The sequence below is a fragment of the Balaenoptera ricei genome, chromosome 16, assembly GCF_028023285.1.
Source record: "Balaenoptera ricei isolate mBalRic1 chromosome 16, mBalRic1.hap2, whole genome shotgun sequence".
Lineage (NCBI taxonomy): Eukaryota > Metazoa > Chordata > Mammalia > Artiodactyla > Balaenopteridae > Balaenoptera > Balaenoptera ricei.
This window is the reverse complement of record NC_082654.1, coordinates 63,827,639-63,853,000: the sequence shown is the minus strand read 5'-3', so window position 1 is coordinate 63,853,000 and position 25,362 is coordinate 63,827,639. Positions and strand designations below refer to the sequence as shown.

Genomic DNA, 25,362 nt, shown 5'->3' with positions numbered 1-25,362 from the left:
GTAAAAACAGAGCACACACTCCTGGGGCACTGTCCTGGCTCATTTATCGTCAGCAAACATGAGCTGCCCTCCCTGGTGTGTATGCACACATGCTTTAAATCTGAAATAACAGCGCTTTGTACTGGAGTTGGGGTCCAGTGCCCACCTTAAGTAGGGATAATTAACCTTTACTGATAGGACTTTCCCTTCTTGTCTGTCTGTAGATAAAGGCAAATCTGCAGGATAGTGATAGCACTTTGGGGTGCTTTGGTGTGTGTACCTAGTCCTTGTGACAGTGACCTGCCATTTTAAGCCCTGGAACCCTTTGTTTAAATGAAATGTTACGTGGAACCCCGTGAGTGTACAACACAGTGGAAGTGGATCTGCTCTGCTTGCAATGGGCATGTTGCAATGGGCACCCCCTCCCATGTCCCTGCTGGCATCCCAGGGCCCCCCAAGCCCCTAGAGGAAGAGTCTATACTCGTGTAGTCACACTCGTTTGCGGTCACACACGCTCACCTGTTCTGCCGTGTGTTAACATCTCTTCTCTCTCCCCCTCTTTCCTCCTGCGCGCTGTGCCCCTGGTTCAGGCGGGCCTCATCCGCACAGACAGCACTGACTACTTCATTGAGCCCCTGGAGCGGGGGCAGCAGGAGACGGAGGCCGGCGGGAGGATGCACGTGGTGTACCGCCGGGAAGTCGTCCAGCAGGCGTGGACAGAGCCTCTCGGGGACCTTCACAATGAAGGTAGGCTGTGGGCGGGGCCCCCGGCTCTACCTCCGTCCACACCTCGGGGGTGTTTTTAGGTAACTTCTGGCCTGAACTTCTCAACTCCTGGCCTCAGTCTTCTCAGCTGTGTAATGGGACTGGGCCATGTAGACCTACTGCACGGGCAGAGAAATGCCACTGGGTTTTAGGGGCTACCATAACAGTCTGGAGTTGGGGGCCAGAAGGGTACTTGAGTCCCCTGAACTGTAGTCCTTGGGACTCCAGAGTCTCTGAGGGGCTCAGTGTTGCTTTGCAAGGCTGTTTCTCTGCCAAGGCAGAAGGTGGAATGGCTGCGGTTAGCTCTTCCCCCTGAAAATCATCTCAGCCCCTGGGAACCACGGGAAGGAGGTTCTTAGGGCACTTGTAGGGAGACTGCCTGGGGTCAGGCCACCAGGATCAGCTCTGTGTCCAGCAGACCATTTAAAAATCCTACCTCCAACACTGTCTACTGTGTGACCCCAACAAGTTACTTAACATCTCTGAGCCTCTTTTTTCTAATCTGTAAAGTGGGGGCGATCATTGTTACCTCTAAGGCTGTGTGTATTATAGTGTGTATAGAAATCCCAGCATGGAGCTTAGCATGTAGTAGGTGTTTGATGAATGGTTGCTCTTATCACGGTCTTGTTATTAAGGTAACTCCTGCCATGTTAGGGTGAGAGCCCTGAGAGGGGCGTCTCTGCACCCCAGTGATCAGCACCGGAGCCTGCACACCGGCCTGCACGCCTACTCAGGACACGTGGTTGAGCGAATGAAGCAGTGGATGCAACCTGTGCTGGTCCTGGGCCCGTGCCGACTTCATAGTCTGACTGAGCTTTGTCTTGAAGCCCCTTTGGCCACTAGGACATGAGACCCTGGGTGGAATCTGGCCATGAGTCACCACACCCTCCTGCCTGGGCCCTGGCGGGGTTGGGCCCAGTGTGAAGGAATGCCTGGAAACCAGTTGTCCCCACGTATAATGCCTCCTCTGAAGCCCCAGCTGCTCTCCCCCTGTTGCTCATAAGTGATGCTGCACTTATGTTGCGATGGTGGAGGGCTCTGCAGGCCTGGCGGGGGGGGGGGGGAGCTGAGGGACTGGGCGGAGCCTCGGGGGGCTGGGGAGGGTTTCAGGAGCAGGTGGTGACCATTCCCACCACCATGGCTGGGAGGAATGACAAGTCTCCCTCAGGCTCCATTTTACCTGAGGCCGTTCGGAATCAAAAGACCATAAATCCTCCCTTCTGGGGAGAGACCTTGGGGAAGTCCTACTCCAGGGCTGTGAGCCTGGAACCAACCACACGGTCCACCACCACGGTCGTTGGCTGGGAGGCCGAGACTGCTGAGCTCAGGGTGGGGTTCAGGCCCCGAATGCTGCTTTGACTCCCTTTCATCAGGCTGCCCGGCTGAACCTCCTGTGGGCCTGTGGGTGGCGTCATGCCCTTGGCCCATGTGGGTCCTTCCTTAGAAAGGCAAGGGTGATAGGGGACTTTCTGGAAAACCTGTGACTCACTCACTCTGTTAATTTAAGGCCGGCGTTGCATCTGAGCCCAGTTTGTGAAGTGTTTCTGGATGCGGCTGTCTCCATTTAACATCTCGGTTAAGATGAAAGGTTTGACCTTGGAGGCTGTGCCCTGGACGTTCCCAGGCTCCTAATGCTGTCCTTTCCTCAGTCCTGCTCTGTAGCCCCCTTCCGACCCTCAGTCCTGCTCTGTAGCCGCCTTCCCACCATCCAGGTCCCTGGGGCCTGGATGCCAACAGGCCATATGTGCCTGTTGCCAGAGTTCTGGCTCCTCGGCTGCGGGCCAGGGCTGCCAGACGCCAGGGCAGCTTATCCCCTGGCCAGGCTGGGGCTTAAGGCTGCTGCTGCTTTTTCTTAATCAAGAGAAAATCCATTATAACATATACAATTCAGTTTTTTTTTTTTTTCACTATATTCACAATTTTGTGGGACCATCACCATTATCTAATTCTAGAACACCTCCATCACTCCCATAAAAAACCTGATACCCATGATTTAGCTGTCACTCCCGTTTTCCTCTCCTCAACCCTCTGGCAACCACCAATCGATCTTCTCTCTCTAGAGATTTGTCTCTTCTGGACATCCCCTATAGATGGAATCATAAGGTCTGTGGCCTTTGTGACTGGCTTTCTTTCGCTTAGCGTGTAGGGTTCACCCGTGCTGGAGCATATGTATCAGTACTTTACTCCTTTTTATGACAGGGTAATAGTCCATCCTGTGGAGAGACCACATTTTGTTTATCTGTTCATCTGTCGGTGGACATTTGGGTTGTTTCCATTTTTTGGCTATTATGATAATGCTGCTATGAACATTCTTGTACAAGGTTTTGTGTGAACATATGTTTTCAATTCTTTTGCATATATACCTAAGAGTGGATTGCTAGGTCCTATGACTACACTGTGTTTAACTTTTGGGGGAACTGCCAAACTGTTTTTCAAAGCAGCTGCACCACTTTACATTCTCATGGGGCTTCTTGGGTGGGCTCATTGAAAGTTCCCAGTGACCTGCTGCCCTCACCCCTCCTCACTTTGAGGATTCCCTATGTCTGGCCCAAAGGATGAGAGACACATAAAAGAGGGTGTGACTGGAACATCTCCAAGGTCTATAGCTGATGTCAGCAGGCCCTCCCCTTACTGTTTTTGTTGAGTGAGAAACCTGGGTGGACCCGGTTAGGGTGTGATAATGGGGAGTAGCAGGTCTGGGTTTACATTCTGGCCTTTTGCCATGAACTTGCTGTATGACCTGAGATGAGTCAGGTAACCTCTCTGAGCCTCCCTTTGACAGGCCTGGCAGGGAGAGCTGTGAGGGGTCCAGTTCCCCGTTTCACTTGCAGTGCTGAAATCTCCGGGCACTGCTCATGTGTTGGAAGTGGCTGTTATATTCTACTCACTCCATGGAGAGAGCCCTTGCCCCTCCTCCTCCCCTCCTGGGGGTCTTCTCCCCTCCCAGGAATTTGTCTCTGGGCTGCTGCACTCACTGTTGGACTCGGACAGCAGGGCCACCAGGAGCTCTGGTGCAGTGTCACCTGCAGAGAGAGAGGCATTGGCCTCAGGGGCAGTGAGGGTGGACACCAGCCTGAGCCCTGCTCACCAGGCTGTGCATTGTTCAGAGGGCCAGCTGCCCATTTCTGGTTCTCCACTAGGCCAGTGGCCATTCATTTTCCCAACTCTTTTTTTTTTCCATAAATTTATTTATTTATTTATTTTTGGCTGCGTTTGGGTCTTTGTTGCTGCGCGCGGGCTTTCTCTAGTTGCACCGAGCAGGGGCTACTCTTTGTTGCGGTGCGCGGGCTTCTCATTGCGGTGGCTTCTCTTGTTGCAGAGCACGGGCTCTAGGCACGTGGGCTTCAGTAGTTGTGGCGCACGGGCTTAGTTGCTCCGCGGCATGTGGGATCTTCCCGGGCCAGGGCTTGAACCCATGTCCCCTGCATTGGCAGGCAGATTCTTAACCACTGCGCCACCAGGGAAGCCCGGCATGCGGACTCTTAGTTGTGGCATGCATGTGGGATCTAGTTCCCCAACCAGGGATTGAACCCGGGCCCCCTGTATTGGGAGCGCAGAGTCTTACCCACTGGACCACCAGGGAGGTCCCCATGTTCCCAAATCTTAAATCTAGTGCTTTCCTTCCTTTGCACGATAGCACTACTAACCAAAGGGAAAACAGAAACAGTAACATGGAGCCCTGTGGTTCCCTGTTGCCCTGTGCTCCGATTTCAGTCCCTGAAGTACCCATGTGCATGGAGGCTTAGAGGCAGAACTTGGGTGTCCGTTGATTCATTCCTGAGGGTCACCTGCACTGTGGGCGGTGTCTCCTTATACTCACAATAGATCCTGCAGGTGCAGCTCCCTCTGCTTGGGGCCCTGTGTTCCCCGTGTTGTCTCCTGCTCCCCACCAGCCAGCTCAGATGTGCCCTTCTCCAGAAGCCTTCCCCAGCTCCCCAGTCCCGGTTTGGGTCTCGGTGTGGAAGCCTGCCCTAGTCAGTCCTACTATAGCCCTTGACGTTACTCTATTGATACCATCTGGTTTCTTATCTGTCACCTGCACTTAATGTTACTCTATTGATACCTTGATGTTACTCTATTGATACCATCTGGATTCTTATCTGTCACCTGCACTAGGCAGGGGGACTCAAGGACAAGGCCCTGCCTTCATCACCCACCCACCCTCCCTCAACCCTTCTAGTACGTGTGGGGACCCTCCTGCAGCCACACCTCTGGATACATGCTGGGATTGTAGTGGTGGCATCTTTACAGCCTCAGCCCCTGGCCCAGTCTTGGGGGTGGGGGGGTTCTCAAATAACAGTGGATAAATGAATAGTCTTAGAAATCAGTGCACAAGTATCAGAGCTTCAGGGTAGGATGGCAGGAAAGTCATTAAGTTCAGTTGAAGCTTTCTCGAGGGACCCCAGCCTCCTGTCCTGCTTTCATAGCTTTCCCTATGGTGTCCTCATGCACCCTCACTCCACTGCCCCAACAGATATTGCTCCAGTCCTTATTCAGGCTATGGTGTAAATGACTGATAACTGCTTGAGGTGTTACCTTTCTAAGTAGCAGTATGTTTCAAAGCAAGGCCTTTGGATTCAGACAGACATGGACACACTACTTTGAACCTTAGTTTGTTTGCCTGTATAATGGGGTCGATAACCTGACAGAGTTGTTGTAAGAACTGGATTGGATTGGATTAGATTAAGGGTCAGAAACTAAGTCCATGGGCCAAATGTGGCCTACCATTGTTTTTGTAAATAAAGTTTTATTGGGACCTAGATAGACTCATTTGTTTATGTATTGTCTGTAGCTGCTTTTATTCTCCAACAGTCGAATTGAAGGGCTGAGACGGAGACCAGAAGGCCCACAAAACCTAAAATATTTACTATCTGATCCTTTACAGAAAAAGTTCGACGACTCCTAGATAACATCATACAAGTTAATAAATGCTGGTTAAAGAAATAAATATTTTGCTTTTAGCCAAAAAGCCGAAGTTGTGATGGTGAAATTTGGAGTTGCTGGCAGTGATTGGGAGGGATTTGAGGGGCACAGGGCATGCTCCAGGGGTCCCTAAAATGCCCCACATAGGCCACGGTAACATCACAATTTTTTTCCTTTATTAAGATGTTTACACCCAGTGCCACCTTTGATTTTTACAGCAAGCTTGTGGGGCAAGAGATCAAGGATTATCCCTCCCCATGTCACAGCAGGGGAGGGGAGCCTGGAGCAGCGGCGGGGCTTGGGCTAGGACACACAGGGAGGTGGGACCGAGTAGGAACTGGAACCCGGGCCAGTTCTCACCTCTCTGCTCCTCATTGCCTCAGGGACTCGCCGTGTCCTCACGCCAGGGAAAGGGCTCATGCCCACCAGTTACCTGGTATGGCACAAACCCTCATGCTGCCTTGGCTTTCAGAGGCAGGGAAAGGAGCACACGTGACGGGGGCCGCGTCATCGTGACAGTCCCTTATGTGGGTTTGACCTCGGTTTCTTCCCGTCCCGGTTCCAGCTTTTGGCCTGGGTGACCTTCCCAACCTGCTGGGCCTGGTGGGGGACCGGCTGGGAGAAGCAGAGCGGAAGCGGCGACATGCCAAGCCGGGCAGCTACAGCATGGAGGTGCTGCTGGCGGTGGACAACTCGGTGGTGCGCTTCCACGGGAAGGAGCACGTGCAGAACTACGTCCTCACCCTCATGAACATCGTGAGTGTCCCCGAGTCCCGGGTCTGGGGGCAGGGGCTGGGGTGGGGGCCACCAGCGCTGGTCTGATGGACAGTTTCTCCTGGGCCTGGTGTTTTCTGGGCAGACCCGGGGAAGTCACTGCCTGCTCCTTAGTCCAGCTGGACAGCAGTTTCCGTGGTGAGATGGGCCTGAGCAGGCATGACGTCCATCCCAGGCCGCAGCTGGTCTCAGCTGTGCATGCCTGTGCTGAGGTGCCTACAGGCAAAGCAGAGCCCGTGGCCAGTGGCTTCTGGGCTTGGACACATTCAGAGCCTGGGTCGGGCATGGCCGGGGGCCTCACTTGCCTTAGAGTTGAAGGGACTTCCCTGAGATTCATCATCTGGAGAAAATGCTCAATCCCAGGCTGGGGAGACTGGCTAGTGAGCTGTCAATCTGCTAGGGGGGATCCGAGGCCCCCAGTGTGGGCCTTGGGTGTTCACAGAGATCAGACGGGCAGGGAAAATGAGGGTCACGGGCAAATTTTGAGACTGTGAAGCAGAGAGGCCGTGCACTGTCCAAAGTGGGTGGTCACTGCTCAGCTGCCACGGGAGGCTCTCATGCCGAGATGCAGGGCTCTTGTCACAGAAAGGCCAGTTTTTTAAAGAAAAGTCAGAAATGCAGACAATTTTGTTTTTTTAAAAAACTTTTTATATGGAAAATTTAAATTGAGGTATCTAAGTGAAACACCCAACTTTTAAAAATGCTAAAATAAAAAAACCCACTGAGAATGCTGAATAAAACCTATTTACAACACCACATTTGGCCTGTGGGCTACAGTTGGGCACCTCTGACCTAAAGGGGCAGAGACGAGGGAGACCAGGGGAAAGGAGGGTGAAAGCGTCAGGGGTGGGCTTGCACTGTTTCTCTTCCGGCAAGAGGCCTTTGTCAGAGGCGCCTGCGGCTGTGGCTCTGGGAGGATGGGGACCGGTCTAGGCGCAAGTGGGACCTACGGTGGGAACTGCTCAGGCCTCGGCCGGATGCTGGGGAGACGGGGCAGGACCTCAGGCCCTCCTTTATGAAGCCAGGTGGAGGGGTGACGTGGGGGTCAGGCCCCAGCTCAGAATACTAGGGTGCTGTGGAGTTCAGGCAGGAGGAGGCAAGCACCCCATCAACAGGAGACAACAGGGCAGGGCCTTCACCTTGGAGTCTGCAGGGGACCCAGCTCGACGGCTTATCATAAACATTTATCCGGAATGTAAGAGCTGAGAAGGAAAACATATATACATGGTGGGACCTCTTTATTTTTTATTTTATTTAAAAAATTTTTTTATTGGAGTATAGTTGATTTACAATGTTGTGTTAGTTTCAGGTGTACAGCAAAGTGAATCAGTTATACATGTACATATATCCACTGTTTTTTAGATTCTTTTCCCACATAGGCCATCACAGAGTATTGAGTAGGGTTCCCTGTGCTCTACAGTAGGTCCTTAAGGATTAGTTATCTATTTTATATATAGTAGTGTGTATATGTCAATCCCATTCTCCCAATTTATCCCTCCCTCCCCCTTCCCCTCTGGTAACCATAAATTTGTTTTCTACATCTGTGACTCAATTTCTGTTTTGTAAATAAGTTCATTTGTACCAGGTGGGGCCTCTTTAGAAAGCCAAAGTTTCCAGCCCCTGCATGGGCCTCCACTGGCCTTAAGGTTAGGGTCCTCTCACCTGAGGCCTGTAAGAAAGTTGGCTGGCTGCATTCTCATGCAGACCAAAAGGTGACTGCAGGGGGGCCAGGGCTGCGATAGGATCAATTTACACTCAGTCTAACATGGAAGGTTCTTGGAGGCTGTGACGGACGTGCAGCCAATCACAATGATCACAGTAATGCGTGGGGAGGAACGTTAGTGGATTGGCCAAGAGCGTGGGCTTTGAAATCAACCAGTCTGGCTCTGCTCCTTCCTGTCCTTTGACCTTGGGGGCAAGTCAAAACCCCAAAACACCAACCCTCTCGAGTGTCCCTTTTTTGGGAGCTTCAGGTCTTATTTGCGGCATGTGGGTTCTTTCATTGAGGCGCGTGGACTTCTGTCTAGTCGTGGCGCGTGGGCTCTAGAGCGCATGGGGTCTGTAGTTTGCGGCACGCGGGCTCTCTAGTTGATGCGCACGGGCTTAGTTGCCCCATGGCATGTGGGATCTTAGTTCCCCGACCAGGGATTGAACCTGTGTCCCCTGCATTGGAAGGTGGATTCTTTACCACTGGACCACCAGGGAAGTCCCTCCCCACTTTTAAAACAGCATTACCTGGGGACTTCCCTGGTGGTCCAGTGGTTGGGACTTCACTTTCCAGTGCAGGTGGTGTGGGTTCGATCCCTGGTCGGGGAGCTAAGATCCCACATGACTCGTGGGCAAAAAACCAAAATGTAAAACAGAAGCGATATTGTAACAAACTCAATAAAGACTTTAAAAATGGTCCACGTTAAAAACAAAAACACAAAAACAAAAACAAAAAACCAAAAAAACAAAATAAAACAAAAATCCCCCAGCACTACCAATACTTACTACGCAAGGGTTTGGGGAGATTAAATGAGGCACATAGCACATAGCATGGCATAAGCTCCCAGTAAGTGGTTGGTAATAATAATATGGCTTTCATGAGGGAAGTGGTAACACATTTCTGGGAACTAAACAGTTGATGAGCAGAAGTGTCAACTCCATGGTCATGCCAATCCCCCTGGCAACATTTGTGGGAAAATAAAATGCTGCCTGTGCTGTCTGGGGTCCATAATCCAGCCACACGGGAGGCGAGGTGGCTCCTAGGAGGGCATGCAGCCAGCCCCTTGTAAGCTGTGTGACCTTAGGCAAGGGACCTGTATTCTTCGGAATGTGTAGCTTGTAAGTGATGGAAAATGAATTCAAGCTAGGTTAAGAAAAACAGGACTAAAAGAAATGGGCCAGGTTGTGGAAGGGACGGGATGGAGCTGGCTGTAAGTGTAATTGGTACTAGAGGCTTACATGGACTCTGTTTTTAGGTTCCCTTCTCTCTGTGTGACATCCTAATTCTCTTTGACCAACATCTCTACAAGACAGATTCTGGCTATTAGCATCATGAAGCTCTTTTTTTTTTTTTTTTTTCCAGTTTTTTAATTAACGTATAGTTGATTTACCATGTTGTGTTAATTTCTGCTGTACAGCAAAGTGATTCAGTTATACATATATGTACATTCTTTTTTTAAATATTCTTTTCCATTGTGATTTATCATAGGATATTGAATATAGTTCTCTGTGCTAGACAGTAGGACCTTGTTGTTTATCCATTCTAGATATAAAAGCTTACATCTGCTCACCCCAACCTCCCACTTCATCCCTCCCCCAGCCCCCTCCCCCTTGGCAACCACCAGTCTGTTCTCTATGTCCGTGATTCTGATTCTGTTTCTGTTTCATAGATAGGTTCATTTGTGCCATATTTTACATTCCACATAGAAGTGATATCATATGGTATTTGTCTTTCTCTTTCTGACTTACTTCACTTAGTATGATCATCTCTAGTTGTATCCATGTTGCTGCAAATGGCATTATTTCATTCTTTTTTATGGCTGAGTAGTATTCCATTGTATATATGTACCACATCTTCTTCATCCATTCATCTATCCATGGACATTTAGGTTGTTTCCATGTCTTGGCTATTGTGAATAGTGCTGGTATAAACATAGGGGTACCTGTATCTTTTTGAATTAGAGTTTTGTCTGGTTATATGCTCAAGAGGGGTATTGCTGGATCATATGGTAGCACTATTTTTAGTTTTCTGAGGAACCTCTATACTGTTTTCCACAGTGGCTGCACCAACTTACATTCCCACGAACAGTGTAGGAGGGTTCCCTTTTCTCCACACCCTCTCCAGCATTTATTGTTTTGTAGAGTTTTTTAAAAAATTTATTTATTTTATTTTATTTATTTTTGGCTGCGTTGGGTCTTCGTTGCTGTGCGCAGGCTTTCTCTAGTTGCAGCGAGCGGGGGCTACTCTTTGTTGTGGTGCGCGGGCTTCTCATTGTGGTGGCTACTCCTGTTGCGGAGCACGAGCTCTAGGCACACGGGCTTCAGTAGTTGTGGCGCGTGGGCTTTAGAGCGCAGGCTCAGTAGTTGTGGCTCACAGGCCTAGCTGCTCCGCAGCATGTGGGATCTTCCCGGGCCAGAGATTGAACCCATGTCCCCTGCATTGGCAGGTGGATTCCGAACCACTGTGCCACCAGGAAAGCCCTGTAGACTTTTTAATCATGGCCATCCTGACCAGTGTAAGGTGGTGCCTCATGGTAGTTTTGATTTGCATTTCTCTAATAATTAGTGATGTTGAGCATCTTTTCAGTGAAGCTGACTCTTATTTTGCCATAGCTCCCTGGCCAGAGACAAAAGAAGTTTCCCCTGGAGTTCCCAGGCAAAAGCTCCTGGGGCTGGACTCTGATTGGTCTAAGTTCGGGTCACATGACCACACTTTGGACCAATCACTATATGCTGGAGAAGGAGATGGAGTTTCCCAAAGGAGGAGAGGGACTGGACATAGGCATGGCCACTGGAGAAATTGTTCTGAGCTCACCAGACACCCCAATCTGTGTCTGTTATACTATTTAATCCCTGAGAGCCTCCGTTTTTCAAAATAGTGTCTGCTCTTGGGTTGAATATGTGTTAAGTACTTAGCACATACCTGGCACATAGAGAGTACTCAAGCAATGTGTTCTTCGTTCTTATAGCTGTATTGTCTTTGTGTGTGTGTATATGTGGTTCTTTGTCTAAGTCTTTGAAGGTGGAGTCCTTGAGGGTGAGAACTTTGACTTAGGCTTTTTTGAAACCCGAGAACACACAGCATAGGTGTCTAGTACAACACCTGATAGGTGATCGGTAAATGTGGAAGTGAATGGTGTCTATGGGAGAAGCAGGGAGCCAGCATGGGAAAAGGGGAAAACAGCAGATTTCTGTCTACAATGCCAGCATTAAGAGAAGGGCAGGGGTAGAAATCAGCTCCAACTACAGGAGCCCCAGGGAGGGGACGGGTGCCAGAAAGTCTGCCCCTTGCCACCTCTTTGTTTGGATACTAATTCTTTTATCCCTGAAGTAGCATGTGGTTTGCCACTCAAAAAACAAAGGCTACCATGTGCAGCCATTTGAGAAAGAGAGGGAGGGCGGGAGGGTTACTCTGCCTGTGAACACACCCACCTCACTGGAGCACTTGACCACCCACCCAGACTCTATAAATTGCTAGCCCAACCTAAGACCACACAGCTGAGTACTAATCCCATTAATGGCAGAGCCAGGTTGGCCCCTAGAGCCAGCAGGTGGAGAACAGGAGGGAGAGTGGGACAGGGGCCGGGGGCAGGGGAGACCTTAGGAAGCGCTCGTTGCTGGGACCCTCGGTCCTGGATCCTGAAGACCCCAGGAGTGTGAGCTGGGCTCTATTCACAGTCCCAGAGTTTGCTAAAAGATAATTCTCAGAAAAAGGTAAAATCATGACTCCTCACACAGAAATAAAATCGGGCGTTGTGTTAAAGATTTTACTCTACTCACTGATCAGTGAGGGAACCAGACAGATGTTACAAGCCATTCAAAAGAGAACCCAAAGAACAGAGACATTTATAGATCAGGAATTTTGAAACAAAAACGTGCAAATAGAGACAGAATTGGCTTTTTCACAGGGTGGAAGGGAAGACAGAATTTACATGTCTGTAGACGAGTTTTGCATTGCTATCAGTTACCTAACACTGCTGTCAGTTGTAAAGTAGCTTCTGTGGTATCAGATTCAGATAAGGCCAATAGGTGTGCTGTGGACAGTGCATAGTTTTCATGGAAGTGCACATTTTTATTGCCTGAGTTTGCGGCCTGGACTGGGTCGCAGGTAGAGAGCCCTTTCCATGGATGGCGGGGAGTCTGGTGGCGCATCTGACTTATGGGCTGCATCCTCCCTCCTGGAGCTAGAGGAGTGGCAGATTCCCTCAGGACACAAGGGCACACCCTGGATTCTGGCTGTGTGACAGGACTAAGCAACCAAATGGTGGGACCTTCCCCCCCATACCTCCCTAAGAGCTGACCTGCCAACGCCCCTCCCTTTCTGGATTCTGGTTGGGGAGTAGGGTGTGGAGAGAAGGCCTAGAGTTAGGAGTGCTTGAGAGTGGGTAGTCTGAGGAAGACCATAGAGCTCTCTTTTCCTGGGCCACGTGCTCCGTTCTCTCTCGCATCTCTCGGAGAAAGCTTCCTGTCTGGGCCCTTGCATTAAGGATTGTGTTGCTCGGCTTCTCTTTAAATGTCTCTTGGTTGAACTGAAGTGTGAGCACGGCAGCAGGTCCTGGAAGGGTAGAACAGACTTGCTGGAGCCCCACTCCCCAGCTGGCCTCAACCTCAGTCTGAGCTGTCATTCATTCATTTGTTCAGAGCCAGGTGCTACGCTGCCTCAGTGGGCCTCCCCTATGCTAGGCATTTGGCAAGATGGGGGTGGGTGTGATCTGGGCTTTTATGGTCATAAGTGACAGAAACCCAGCTCACACTAGCTTAAGCCAAAGAAGGGATTTATGGGACAGGGCAGCTCCAGGGACTCGGGCCTCAGGTCCATTAGGATGCTCTCTCCTCCCTCTCCTCCCTGCTTGTCTGCTTGGTGATATAAGCCAGCAGGAGCCAGGCTTTCTCTCCGTGGCAGGAAGGAGGACCACTGGCAACCCCAGATTCTCACACTTCCTGCTCTTAGGACCCAAAGGCAAAGGGATCCTTTCTGCCCTCCTAGGGAGGATTAGCCTGGGTTGGGTCACATGGTCATCCCAGACTAATTGCTGTGATTGGAGCGTTGGCTTGGGCCCCCAGGTCTACTGCTGCGAATGCAGTCAGGTGGAGCAGTATCTCTTCCTAGAAATCAAGCAGTGAAGCATGCGGAGAGAAGAATAGCTTCCACAGTGGAGGGCTCAGATAGAGTGGAAAATGTATGTAGTCCCTTCCCTCAGAGCACGTAAACTGTTGTATGTCCACAAACAATTGCAAATTGGGGACTTTCCTGGTGGTCCAGTGGTTAGGACTCCACACTTCCACTGCAGGGGGCCCAGGTTCGATCCCTGGTCGGGGAACTAAGATCCTGCATGCTGTACGGCACGGCCAAAAAAAATAAATTGAAAATAAAAATAAATAAATAAATAAGACACCATAGTGAAAGCCTTCATTTATTCATTAAAAATACATTAAAAAGACAATTGCAAATTACATAATTTTAGAAGTCATTAGAATCATTTTTGAGCAACCACCGGGAGCCAGGCTCTTTATAAACGTGACCTCGTTTACTCAAGTCTCCCAATAACCCTGTGAGAGGTCTGAGTGTCCCTGATGTCCTTACACAGAAACCGAGGCGCAGAGAGCTGGCTGTAACTTTTTGGTCTCCCATCTGGTCGGGTACGGGGCTGAGATCTGAGTGACTCTCTGTCGACTTCAGAGCCACCCTCTTCCCACGGCCTCTGCAGAGGTCTGTAGCCTCAGCCAAGTGGTGCTGTCCATGGCTGGTGACCCATATGTCAGGGAAGAAACAACTTTTCCTCTACCCTCTTAGGTTCAGTACCTGGAGACCTGCAATTTAAACTGACAAAAGACAGTTTAGCAAGAGAAAAAGAAAGTTTGTTTACGTGTGCAATGTGCATGTCCATGCAAGTGCTCAGTGATGAGTAACTCACAAAAGGGTGGTTAGAATTTGGGGCTTATATGCCTAACTTAATAAATGGACGAGAGGGGAGAAGAGGCTCTATGGGAAGGGCAAATAGGTTTCTTTAGGAAAGATAAATGGGCTTTAGGAGAACAACTGGGAAATAAGAAAGTTTGTGATAATATATGTTTATGCAGGTGCAAGTGGGCTTTCTGCCTTTTTTTTTTTTTAATGACCATGAAATTCCCCTGGGGAGGGGATTTATAGTAGCTCATTTTCCCAGAAGTTGCTGCTTTGTCAGAGGAGGGAATTTCTGAGATGGTTTCTTTCTGCATCTGTTGAATCTCAAATGTCTTCAGCTTAAAATAATATTTATACCAACTCTGCAGTTCTGAGTGGGTCCCCACACAGGCCAGGAGTGGGACCCCGGGAGTGACCCCAGGAAGTGAGTGATCATATGTGTGTGTGTCCTGGAGGGACCAGGGCCCTGTGCCAGTCCCTGAGGTCCCCGCTTAGGGTAGAAACCCACATGTTGTGGGTTCTGCGCCACTGTGTGCCCTTGGCAAGGCCCCTACGGGACACACACCACTGAAGACCGTGCCAGGAGGGCCTGCTTTGGAGGCCTATTTCCATAGTCTTGGTTCTACCTTCCTTCTCAAAACCTGCCAGAAAGTAGGTGAGGAGGAGAGTAAATGTCTTCTCAGAGGTTCTGGAGGGCTGTTTGAGGCTGGTTCCTTGCTCACTGCTGCCTTGCCCTTGTGGGTGTGGGAACAGAGGTGTGCAGCTGAGACAGAGCTTCCCTCGAGGGCCTGTTCCTCTGGGGAAGAGAGGCTCGCAGCGCTGAGATGGGCCACGCCTAAGGAGCTGCTGCCTTGCAAACCTGCGGCTGCCCCGGGGGAAAGTGAGGGTTTGGGGTTCTGACTTTCCCAGGTGCAGTGGACAGCCGGCCAGAGTTCCTCCTGTGGCAGTGAGTGGAGGGGCTGCCGACAACCTCTCCCTCCCAGGGGACCAGCAGCACATCCTGTCCATTGTGTGGGAACTTGTATTTGGCTGGAATGCTTGAAGCGCTAATTCCCTTAGGGATTTCATGAAACCGGTAAAAAGGGTGTCCCTTTGCTCTTCCCTCGCAGCACCTGCCTGCCTGTGACCGTTTCTGATCCTGGTTTCCGGGGCCAGGGCTGGCCTGGTGGGATCAGAGAGAGATCTGGTTCCCAGGATGGATGGTCTCATTGTGCTAACCCAGGGAGGAGGGGACAAAGCCCTTAGAGGAACTCGGAATGATCTGATCAGGCCATCAGGCCCCAGTCACTGCAGCTCTCAGGGGCATCTTGCCTCTCACTTTACTTTTGCATTAACCTGGGCATGTGCTATAAATATTCATGCAGCTCCAGATGGTGGGCAAGGACTCCTCCTCAGCTCTCCCTCACATGCTGCTGGGCCTTGGATGGACTTGGCTTTCCAGGCTGTTCCTCGCTTTACCCATCTGTAGTGGGTCTCTTTCCTTAAGGCTTCTTCAAATCTCAGGGCAAGGGAACCATTTAAAAAAAATGTTTATTGGAGTATAGTTGATTTACAATGTTGTGTTAGTTCCAGGTGTACAGCAAAGTGAATCAGTTATACATATACATATATTCATTCTTTTTCAGACTCTTTTCCCATATAGGTTATTACAGAATACTGAGTAGAGTTCCCTGTGCTATACAGTAGGTCCTTGTTGGTTATCTATTTTATATATAGTAGTGTGTGTATGTTAATCCCAAGCTCCTAATTTATCCCTCCACTCCATGTTTCCCCTTTGGTAACCATAAGTTTGTTTTTGAAATCTGTGGGTCTGTTTCTATTTTATAAATAAGTTCATATACATCATTTTTTAAAACTAGATTCCACATGAGTGATATCATATGATATTTGTCTTTCTCTTTCTGACTTCACTTAGTATGATAATCTCTGGGTCCATCCATGTTGCTGCAAATAGCATTTTTTCATTCTTTTTTATGGTTGAGTAATATTTCATTGTATATATGTACCACATCTTCTGTATCCATTTCTCTGTCAATGGACATTTAGGTTGCTTCCATGACCTGGCTATTGTACATAGTGCTGCAATGAACATTGGGGTGCATGTATCTTTTTGAATTATGGTTTTCTTCAGACATATGCCCAGGAGTGGGATTGCTGGGTCATATGGTAGTTCATATGGTAGTTTAAGGAGCCTCCATACTGTTCTCCATAGCAGTTGTACCACTTTACATTCCCACCAACAGTATAAGAGGGTTCCCTTTTCTCCACACCCTCTCCAGCATTTATTGTTTGTAGACTTTTTGATGATAGCCATTCTGACCTATGTGAGGTGATACCTCATTGTAGTTTTGATTTGCATTTCTCTGATAATTAGTGATGTTGAACTTCTTTTCATGTACTTTTTGGCCATCTGTATGTCTTCTTTGGAGAAATGTCTATTTACATATTTATTTATTTTTTTTATTTTTTTGGCCACACTGCACGGCTTGCAAGACCTTAGTTCCCCGACCTGGGAATGAACCTGTAGCCCCTGCAGTGGAAGTACGGAGTCCTAACCACTGAACCACCAGGGAATTCCCAAGGAATGTCTATTTAGATCTTCTGCCCATTTTTTGATTGGGTTGTTTGTTTTTTTCTGACATAGAGCTGCATGAGCTGTTTGTATATTTTGAAGATTAATCCCTTGTCGGTTGCTTTGTTTACAAATATTTTCTCCCATTCTGTGGGTTGTCTTTTTGTTTAGTTTATGGTTTCCTTGCTGTGCAAAAGCTTTTAAGTTAAATTAGGTCCCATTTGTTTATTTTTATTTTTATTTTCATTACTGTAGGAGGTGGATCAAAAAAGATATTGCTGTGATTTATGCCAAAGAGTGTTCTGCCTATGTTTTCCTCTAAGAGTTTTGTAGTGTCTGGCCTTATATTTAGGTCTTTGATCCATTTTGAGTTTATTTTTGTGTATGGTGTTAGAGAATGTTCTTTTTTTTTAAAAATTTAATTAATTAATTTATTTATTTTTGGCTGTGTTGGGTCCTCATTGCTGCACGCGGGCCCCCTCCACTTGTGATGAGTGGGGGCCACTCCTCGTCACGGTGCACGGGCTTCTCATTGTGGTGGCCTCTCCTGTTGTGGAGCATGGGCTCCAGGAGTATGGGCTTCAATAGTTGTGGCTTGTGGGCTCCAGAGCGCAGGCCCGGCAGCTGTGGCGCACAGGCTCAGCTGCTCTGAGGCATGTGGGATCCTCCCGGACCAGGGATCAAAGCTGTGTCCCCTGCATTGGCAGGCAGACTCCAAACTACTGCACCACCAGGGAAACCCAGAGAATGTTCTAATTTCATTCTTTTACATGTATCTGTCCAGTTTTCCCAGCACCACTTATTGAAGAGACTGTCTTTTCTCCATTGTATATTCTTGCCTCCTTTGTCATAGATTGACCTTAGGTGTGTGTGTTTATTTCTGGGTTTTCTATCCTGTTCCATTGATCTATATTTCTGTTTTTGTGCCAGTACCATACTGTTTTGATGACTGTAGCTTTGTAGTATAGTCTGAAGTCAGGGAGCCAGATTCCTCCAGCTCCCTTTTTCTTTCTCAGGATTGCTTTGGCCAAGGGAAACATTTGAAACATAAGGGGCAATTTTCAGCATTTAGTGAGTGCCTGGTGTGTACCTAGTATGACAGACAGACTCCTGTTCTAGGGGACCTTTGAGGGCAGTGCTGAAGGAGATGGTTGGTATTCCTGTGGACTCGGGGAGAGAGGAGAGCTTTCTGGAGGAGGTTGGTGCTGAGCTAACCTTGGCAGGGAGGGGTGGCAAGGTGAAGAGCATACAGGCCAAGCGTGGTGGCAGCCGGGCAGCACAGCCCTGGTGTGCAAGGGAGGTGACAGAGGCCTGCAGAGAACTCTCGGTAGTATAGCTGTGGCAGGATGGTCCATCAGGCAGTAGCGTGGGCTCTTGAGTGGAGAGAACGCATGAAGAACATTGCCTGATGGTGGCACCCAGGTGGATCGAGGGCAGGAGAGGATGGATGCCAGAGGCCAGCTGAGGCTGTGATGGGGCAGCAGAAAGACCCAGGATGCGGGGACTCCGAACTATCCTGAATATCTCAAATATCACAGTGTCATTCCAGTACCTACCGCATATCAGGCACAGAGCTGAGGACTTTACAGGCAGGCTCCTTGAATCCTCACTGCTGCCTTATGCAGGCAAGTTCTGCGGTTCTGAGAAGCTAAGTGGCTTGCTCAGAATCTACACAGCTAACAAGTGGCAGAGCTGGGATTCGAACTCATACCTGTCTGATTCCAAAGTTTTCACTTTCCTTCCACTACTGCTGTGGCAGAACTTGAGGAGGGAGAAGCAGGGTCGCCGGACTCCCGGTCCGGGAGGTGGGAAGAACGTTGCCCCTTTGCAGAAGGAGCCTCTTCCTGAGATGGGTCTCCCTAGCAGAGTCAGGATCCTGAAGCTTCACCCTGGGGCACGTTTCCTGCTCTTGGCTCCTGGTTGTGGCCAGGCCTGCTGGTGCCGGCAGGAGCCCTCTCCTTGCCTGGGGTGACGCACCGAATCTTCTCTGGGATGAAGAATCCCTTTGATGTGAGGATATGGGGATCCTCCTCAGGCCTGGAGCCAGGGCAGAGGGAGGTGAGAAGAGCAAAGAGGCCCTTTCATTGGTCCTCACCAAGCCAGCCTGCAGCCGGACCCCTCTTGGCATCCCACCTGTCTGGGTGGTAGACCCTTTGCCCACCCTGCTCCTTACCTGCCCCACTCGGCTGACACTACGAAGGTGTTGAGCACCTCTTAGATGGCCTGCTAGGAAAAGCTTGACTCCCCTTCTAGATCCAGGAGGTTTGGCTGTCAGACCTGGACCTTGGTGGCCTCAGCGTGGGAGCGTGGCTTTCTGTTGTCACTAAACGTGTTAGCTATTCATCATAACAGCTGGTTTGGAACACCACGAAAACTGCTTTCCTGCTGACAGAGTGTTGCTTTGCCAGATTTCTTCCTTTCGGGGATATGTGAGCAGTTCAGCCTCCCTGCTCATTGGAAGGATGCAAATCCCCCTCCTCCCTCTCCTTTTGGTCCTTTCTCTTTTTTTTGTCTCTCCCCTGGAAACTTTCCACTGCTTTCATGACACTCAGAGGCCACCTCCCAAAAAGGAAAAGCAAAAATTCATTTACTTTAAGGTAGTGTTTCTTAACCGGGGGCAATTTTGCTCCCCAGGGGACACTTGGGAAGGTTTGGGGATATATCTTGGTTGTCACAGCTGGAGGGGCTGGGGTGCTTCTGGCGTCTAATGGGCGGGGCTCAGGGATGCTGCCAAACACCTTCCAGGGCACAGGACGCCCCCACGAGAGAGAATCGTCAGTGTCAAAGCGTCCCTCGTGACCACGTGTGACCCCCGCCCTAAGGTATAAGCTCCTGAGTTCCCTGGCGGTCCAGTGGTTAGGACTCAGTGCTTTCACTGCCAAGGGCCCGGGTTCAATCCCTGGTCGGGGCACTAAGATCCCATAAGCCACGTGGCACGGGCCAAACAAAAAAAAACGTATAAGCTCCTGTTGCCCCACGCAGGTGAGCCCACCGGGAAGAGAACAGGCCCGGTGCTGGGGTTCCTGGCAGACATTCCTGGCAGGAGAGCCGTGGTAACAAGCAGCACCCTTCGGGGGTGAAGACAGCCTGACGACTCACCAAGGGCTCTCGTATCCGGCTTCTCCCTCGCAGGCGTGGAGGTCAGACTCCTGACTGCTTCTAGGGTGATCTCATGGGCCGCTCCTCAGCCGCCACAGTGGGAGGTATAAGTTTTAAACCAACTAGCCGTTGCTCTTGGTTGAGCGCAGGCCGTGTACCAGGCCCTGTTGCAAACGCTTGACCTCTGCCTCGCCTGCTGTCCCCAGGCCTCCACAGGCTCAGAGGAGGGTCGGCGCAGGGCGAGATCACGCGCAGAGCGCGGGTCTTTCCAGGCCTCCTCCCTGCCTCTCTTCACACACAAGCAGGCTGACCTGGGCTGTAACTGCTCCTGCATTTTGGAAATAGGTCACGGGGGATAAATGCTGACTATTGTGGACTCATGAAAGGAACTCTGTTGGGCTGGGAGGCCTGGCCCTGAGCACTCTGGAACCAGGCTGCACGAACAGCCCGGGTGTGAGGTGGGCTGAGTGGCCAGGCCCAGGAGGACGGCACAGGCCAGCCTGCAGGCTCTGGGAGCCCCGGGGACAGCCGCACCTGAAGACGTGTGCTGCTTAGAGGCCGCTTAAGTGCTGGCCTGTAGCCCACACCAGCCCGTGACTGAACTCGCGGGGAGGGGACGGAGTAGCTGAGCCTGTGGCAGCTGAGAAAGGAACCGGGAGATTCAGCGCCCTCCTCGCACCACCCAGAGAGCAGCCTCATATTCAAGATCTCACTGGTGACCTCAACGGCAGGGCCTGCCAACGTGGCATATAAGTCAGCATGACTCCCTGGTGAGGCCTCAGTGTCCCAGCCCAGGGGACAGCAGGGCCCAGCTCTGGCTCCTGCGTGGGTCAGCGCCCAGGGCCTGGGGAGAGCAGGGACCCCAGGCTGTAGGCAGCAGTATTTTGCTGACATACATCCGCACGTGTGCATGCAGGCATGTGTACAGTACATGTGTTTACACACGTGCATCTACATATGCCCACATCTATCCGTGTGACATGGATACATGCACATGTGCACACACAGATGAGTTCAGACGTGTGTGAACACATATTTACCACATTTCATGAAATCTAAGACCCCATCAATCGTCAGATGCTCCGCTATTTCATGGACTCGAGAAAGAGAAAAAATGCTACCGATTAAATTCTGATATGATGTTTTCTTATCACTTAGCATTTGTATTTGTACTTATTGGAAGAGCTCTTTAGCCTTGTTTAGGCTTAGATTTTGATCATATATTACTCTTGTATGTACACAGATGTGACAAAGTGGGGAACTAAGGTATTCCCATAACTTCCTCACATTCAGAGTATTACTTGTCCAAATCACTTTCAGCACAGAGTCATCAAAATCTGTGCTTTTCCACACAGTATTGTCCCCTGTGCCATCAGGAGCCTGGGTGATGATGCAGGAACGCTCCTCTCTTCCTCTGGGGTGTCATCCAATCCACGGACACCCATTCTGCAAGCTTCCATGCGGTGCCTTCTTGATCCTTCCTGAAGGTGGCAGTGGAGGTATTTAGACACCCATGATTCACATTCCTTCCTCAGATAGTCCCTAAACGGTTCACTGCCTGAAATGTGGAGGGATTGCGGTATCCTGTGAAGCCACCAGGAATAACAAGAGGGTCTTGCTTGCACAGGCAGCGGCAACACACCTGAACTGCCACCTGGCCTCCTGCAATCATAAACAAGGGGAAGGAAGAGCGTCCTGGCCTCATGAGATGCAGGGTGCATTGGAGCGCCTGGTCTGCAGAGTCGCCGTGTGCCATGTTGCTAGAAGGGTCAGGGATTGGAGACAGTAGGACTGGCCCCAGAGCCCAGTACTGAGAAAGGGCTGGAGAAGTCATTGTAGCCATTCCCCGACCTTCAAGCAATGCTGCCCGCATTCTGTTCAGGTTCAGAGGCACTGAGTGACCAGGGAAGGCACAAGAGTGGAGGCTGCGCTTGAACGCCAGCTGTGGTTGCTGTCTCTAGACGAGCACTTCCATCACTTTGGGCCAGCTTTTCTGGCCGTGAAAACAGAGGTAACATACCATGCTCCTTGGAGCTCCTTAGAGGAGTGGCTGACTGTAGAGCTGGGGCAGGGAATGCCCAAGATGAGCGTCTTGTAATGTCAGAAAGTAAGGAATGCCCCCCCAAGACCCCCAAGCCAAAAACGATGGGAGTGTGTTAAAAGGACAGGAGCCAACTGAAAGAGCTGAAGCTGGGACAATTTGAGCAATAAAATAAATAATGAGGTATTGGATTATAACCCAGAGTATAAAATAAATATCCACGAGTCCATATTGATAAATGAATGATTGAATACATAAATAAATGGGGAAGAAGAAACAAATCTCTGCAGAAGAATTTCAAATAAATGACGTAGGTCCTTTGCCCTCAAGGAGGTGGGTTTTAACTCCCCACTCCTGAAGTGGGGGGCTGTGCATAGTGACATCCTTCTAAAGAGCAGAGCATGGAAGCCAGGGCCGGGTGGCGGGGGGAGGAAACTGGCAGGCAGCCTCTCTTGCAGGTGATCAAGGTCAACATCACCAGTGATGTGATGTTGGTAGCATGCACTCCTTTTATTTTTGTTTTTTTTGGCCACGCCACATGGCATGCGGAATCTTAGTTCCCTGACCAGGGGTCGAACCCGCACCCCCTGCAGTGGAAGCGCGGAGTCTTAACCCCTGGACCGCCAGGGAAGTCCCACAGCACGCACTCTTGACATGATGTGATGAAGGCGCTCACCTCTGTGTTCTTCCTCCCTAAACCCATAACCTCAGTCTAACCATGAGGAAAACAACAGACATACCCAAATTGAAGGACGGCCTGCAGAATACTTAACCAGTATTCCTCGAAACTGTTTAGGTCATCAAAACCCAGGAAAGTCTGAGGGCCATCAGAGAGGATAAACAGCCTGGAGCAGTCGAAGGAGATAGGATAACTAAATGTAATGTGCTGACCCAGATACGATCCTGTAGCCAAAAAATGGGACAATACCCCTACATTAGGGAAATCTGAAAAAATATGGACTTTAGTAAGTACTAATGTGTCCGTATTGGTTCATGCATTGTGACAAATGTACCATGGTAATGGCAGATATTAGTAACAGGGACCTCTGTATTATCCTTGCTGCTTTTCTGAAAATCTAAAGCTAAAATTGAAAGTATATTGATTAAAAAGGAAGGAAGGGCAATGACTTCCTTGCGAGCAGGTTGCTGGGAGGATTCTGTGAGGTGCTGCTGGGAGGTGTGGGCTGTGCCAGCCCTTAGGTGGCAGTGAGTACCCTCTCCTGTTTGAGTGAGGGGCGGGCTTAAGACCCCAGGGTCTGGCTTTCTCCGCACTGCCCCTCCCTGTGGAGCCCTGCTGAACCCGGCTGGACATTCTGCTCCGTAGCCCCTCAGAAGCAACATTCCCTAGGGAGTGAGGGAACTTGGGGTTGGTGGGGGACCATTCTCTGCTGGAAGCAAGAAGGAGAAGCCCATCTTGGCTTGGTCCAGAAAGGAAGGCTGCCAGCTGCCCTTGCATGGGCTCCCCGGGGCCTAGCTCTCCCCTGCCAGCCGTGGGCTGAAGCCTGGGCATTGCTGCTGCAGGTGCCCAGGGTCTGACCCTCCTTTGGGCAGGAGAACAGATTCAGAGCTCCCACCCCAGTAGACCCCCCTTCCCTTCTTCCTGCTCCCTGGGCTTGACCACAAGGCCCCCGGGAGGCCTGGCCACACAGGGTTACAGGAGAAGAGGGAAAGCGTTCTTATAACAATCCCTAACTGGCCGAGTTGCTGTTCACTGGACATGGAATCCCACTCCCCTCATCTTCTCTTCCAGGCCAGAGAAAGCCCACCCCAGCCAGCCTGCCACAGAAGCTGGTTCTGGAGAGCAGCTGTGTGTAGTGGCTAAGACTCACAGAGATCTGAGTTCAAATCCCAGCCCTCCCACTTTCCAGCTGGGTAGCCTTGCGCAAGTTACTTAACCTCTCTGAGCCTCAGATTTCTCACATATGAAACAGGAATAGGTCCTGCCTCCATAAGGTTGCGTGAGGTTGCATCAAAGCCCTCAGCACAGTGCCTGGTACATTGTAGGTGTTCAGTGACTAGCAGTCACCCTCCAACATTTGTGCTCTCTAGCCATCCTCTCGCTTCTGCTGTTTTGTCTCCCCTTGGCCAGAGGGAGTCCTGACCTGTGCTTGTTTTTCTGATACACATCCAAGAGCCATCCCAGGCCAATATGTTATGTGGAACTCTAACCTGGGTTGGGGGGTCTTGATCTTGAACTTGGCTGAGGTTGGGAGAGTAGGGAGACCAGACACAGTGTTCTTTTCTGCCCCGTGGGTATGTCTTGCAGCAATCATGCTTTTGCCCACAACCATGGGAAGTGATTCTTGATCTCCCCTGAGCTGGCGAGCTGGCCTCACCTCTGGCATTTGGGTGACAGCCGTGGGGGGCAGAGGCTGACAGAGCCAGGCTTTGAGTGCACAGCCAGGCTGGAGCCTGTCAGGGAGCAGCTCTGTGTTTATTCCAGAGGGCTGGGGTCCTGGGTCTCTCAGGCAGCCTCATCTCCTTGCTGGGGCACCAGTTCAGGGCTGTGGGTGGAACCCATGTGCCCACGGCCTCTGTGGTTCTGTTGGACACGGCAGCCCTGTCCAGCCCCCTCCTTGGCCTGTGCAGAGTGTCAGGGTAGCTCCAGCTGAATCAAAGCCACTGAGGTCCCCACTCAAGGGCTAATAGGGGTGTGTACAGATGAGCCAGGGCCCCAGAGACAGACCAGACCCCTGGAGTGGCAGGGCCAACCCTACTTTTGCGGGGGCGGAATATGGGAGAAAATTTAACTACTTCATTTTCATTATCCTTATTTAATATAAGAAGAGACCAGACTGTCTCATTGTGGAACCCTGCTCCTATCACAGCCTCAAAACTATTCATCCATTCTCGTATTTAGGCTGCCTTCCATCTTCTTTACCTGCAGATCCTTTAGTGGGTCCGTGTGCCTGTCGCAGTTTTCTTTCACTCGATAATGTCTTTATTCCATTATGGTTCTTAAAAGATGGTTTGCTGGGTCCAGGATTCTAGGTTGATGGTTTCTTTGTCATGGTGCTTTGATGGTGTTACTTCAGGGTCTCCCTTGTTACTGTTGAAAACCTTCTCCCAACGCAATGGTCCTTCCTTGGTGAGTGATCTGTCTTCTGTCTTGCTGCCTGTAAGACGTTCTCTTTGACTGATGTGAGCTTAGAGAGAAGTCCCTGGGAGTCAGTGGTGACCATCTGTCTCCAGGAATGGAGCCGATGCGCTCAATGAAACTTCAAGAGGGAGACTTGAGGCCAGTGGAGGAGGTGGGCAGGAAGGCCGAATGGGGCCCATGGCACAGAGAGCTTTCTAATGGCCGAGAGTGCCCTGTTGCTGGAGGTGTGCGGGCATGGGCTGGGAAGAAACTCCCCATCACATGGGGATTGGCCTCAGTTACCTTGATTGCCAGTGACCTTGGGGCTGTCTTGGTGGCTCCACATGGTTCCCGCGTTCCTCTCTCCTGCATCAAGCCTCTGCCCATCTCCAAAGGGTCAATGACCTTCTCAGTCAAGGATCATTCTGGCTCCTCCAGTAAGACCTGCCTGACCCTCCTTCCCACAAGCACCCTCTTCCTCTCCCCTGACCCCTGGGGTGGGGCACAAGGGGTCTGCG

At 50.5% G+C, this 25,362-nt stretch overlaps 1 protein-coding gene across 5 annotated transcripts in view; it reads left to right on the top strand.

Annotated features, from left to right (window-relative positions):
• The window catches only part of ADAMTS14 (ADAM metallopeptidase with thrombospondin type 1 motif 14), a 92,073-nt gene that overhangs the window by 24,384 nt on the left and 42,327 nt on the right, over positions 1-25,362 (top strand). For all 5 annotated transcript variants that reach the window (XM_059899190.1, XM_059899192.1, XM_059899189.1 and 2 more), the window contains exons 3-4: positions 570-726; positions 6,233-6,423. In XM_059899190.1, coding sequence (XP_059755173.1) covers positions 570-726; positions 6,233-6,423 — 348 coding nt within the window. The remainder of the gene's footprint in view (positions 1-569; positions 727-6,232; positions 6,424-25,362) is intronic.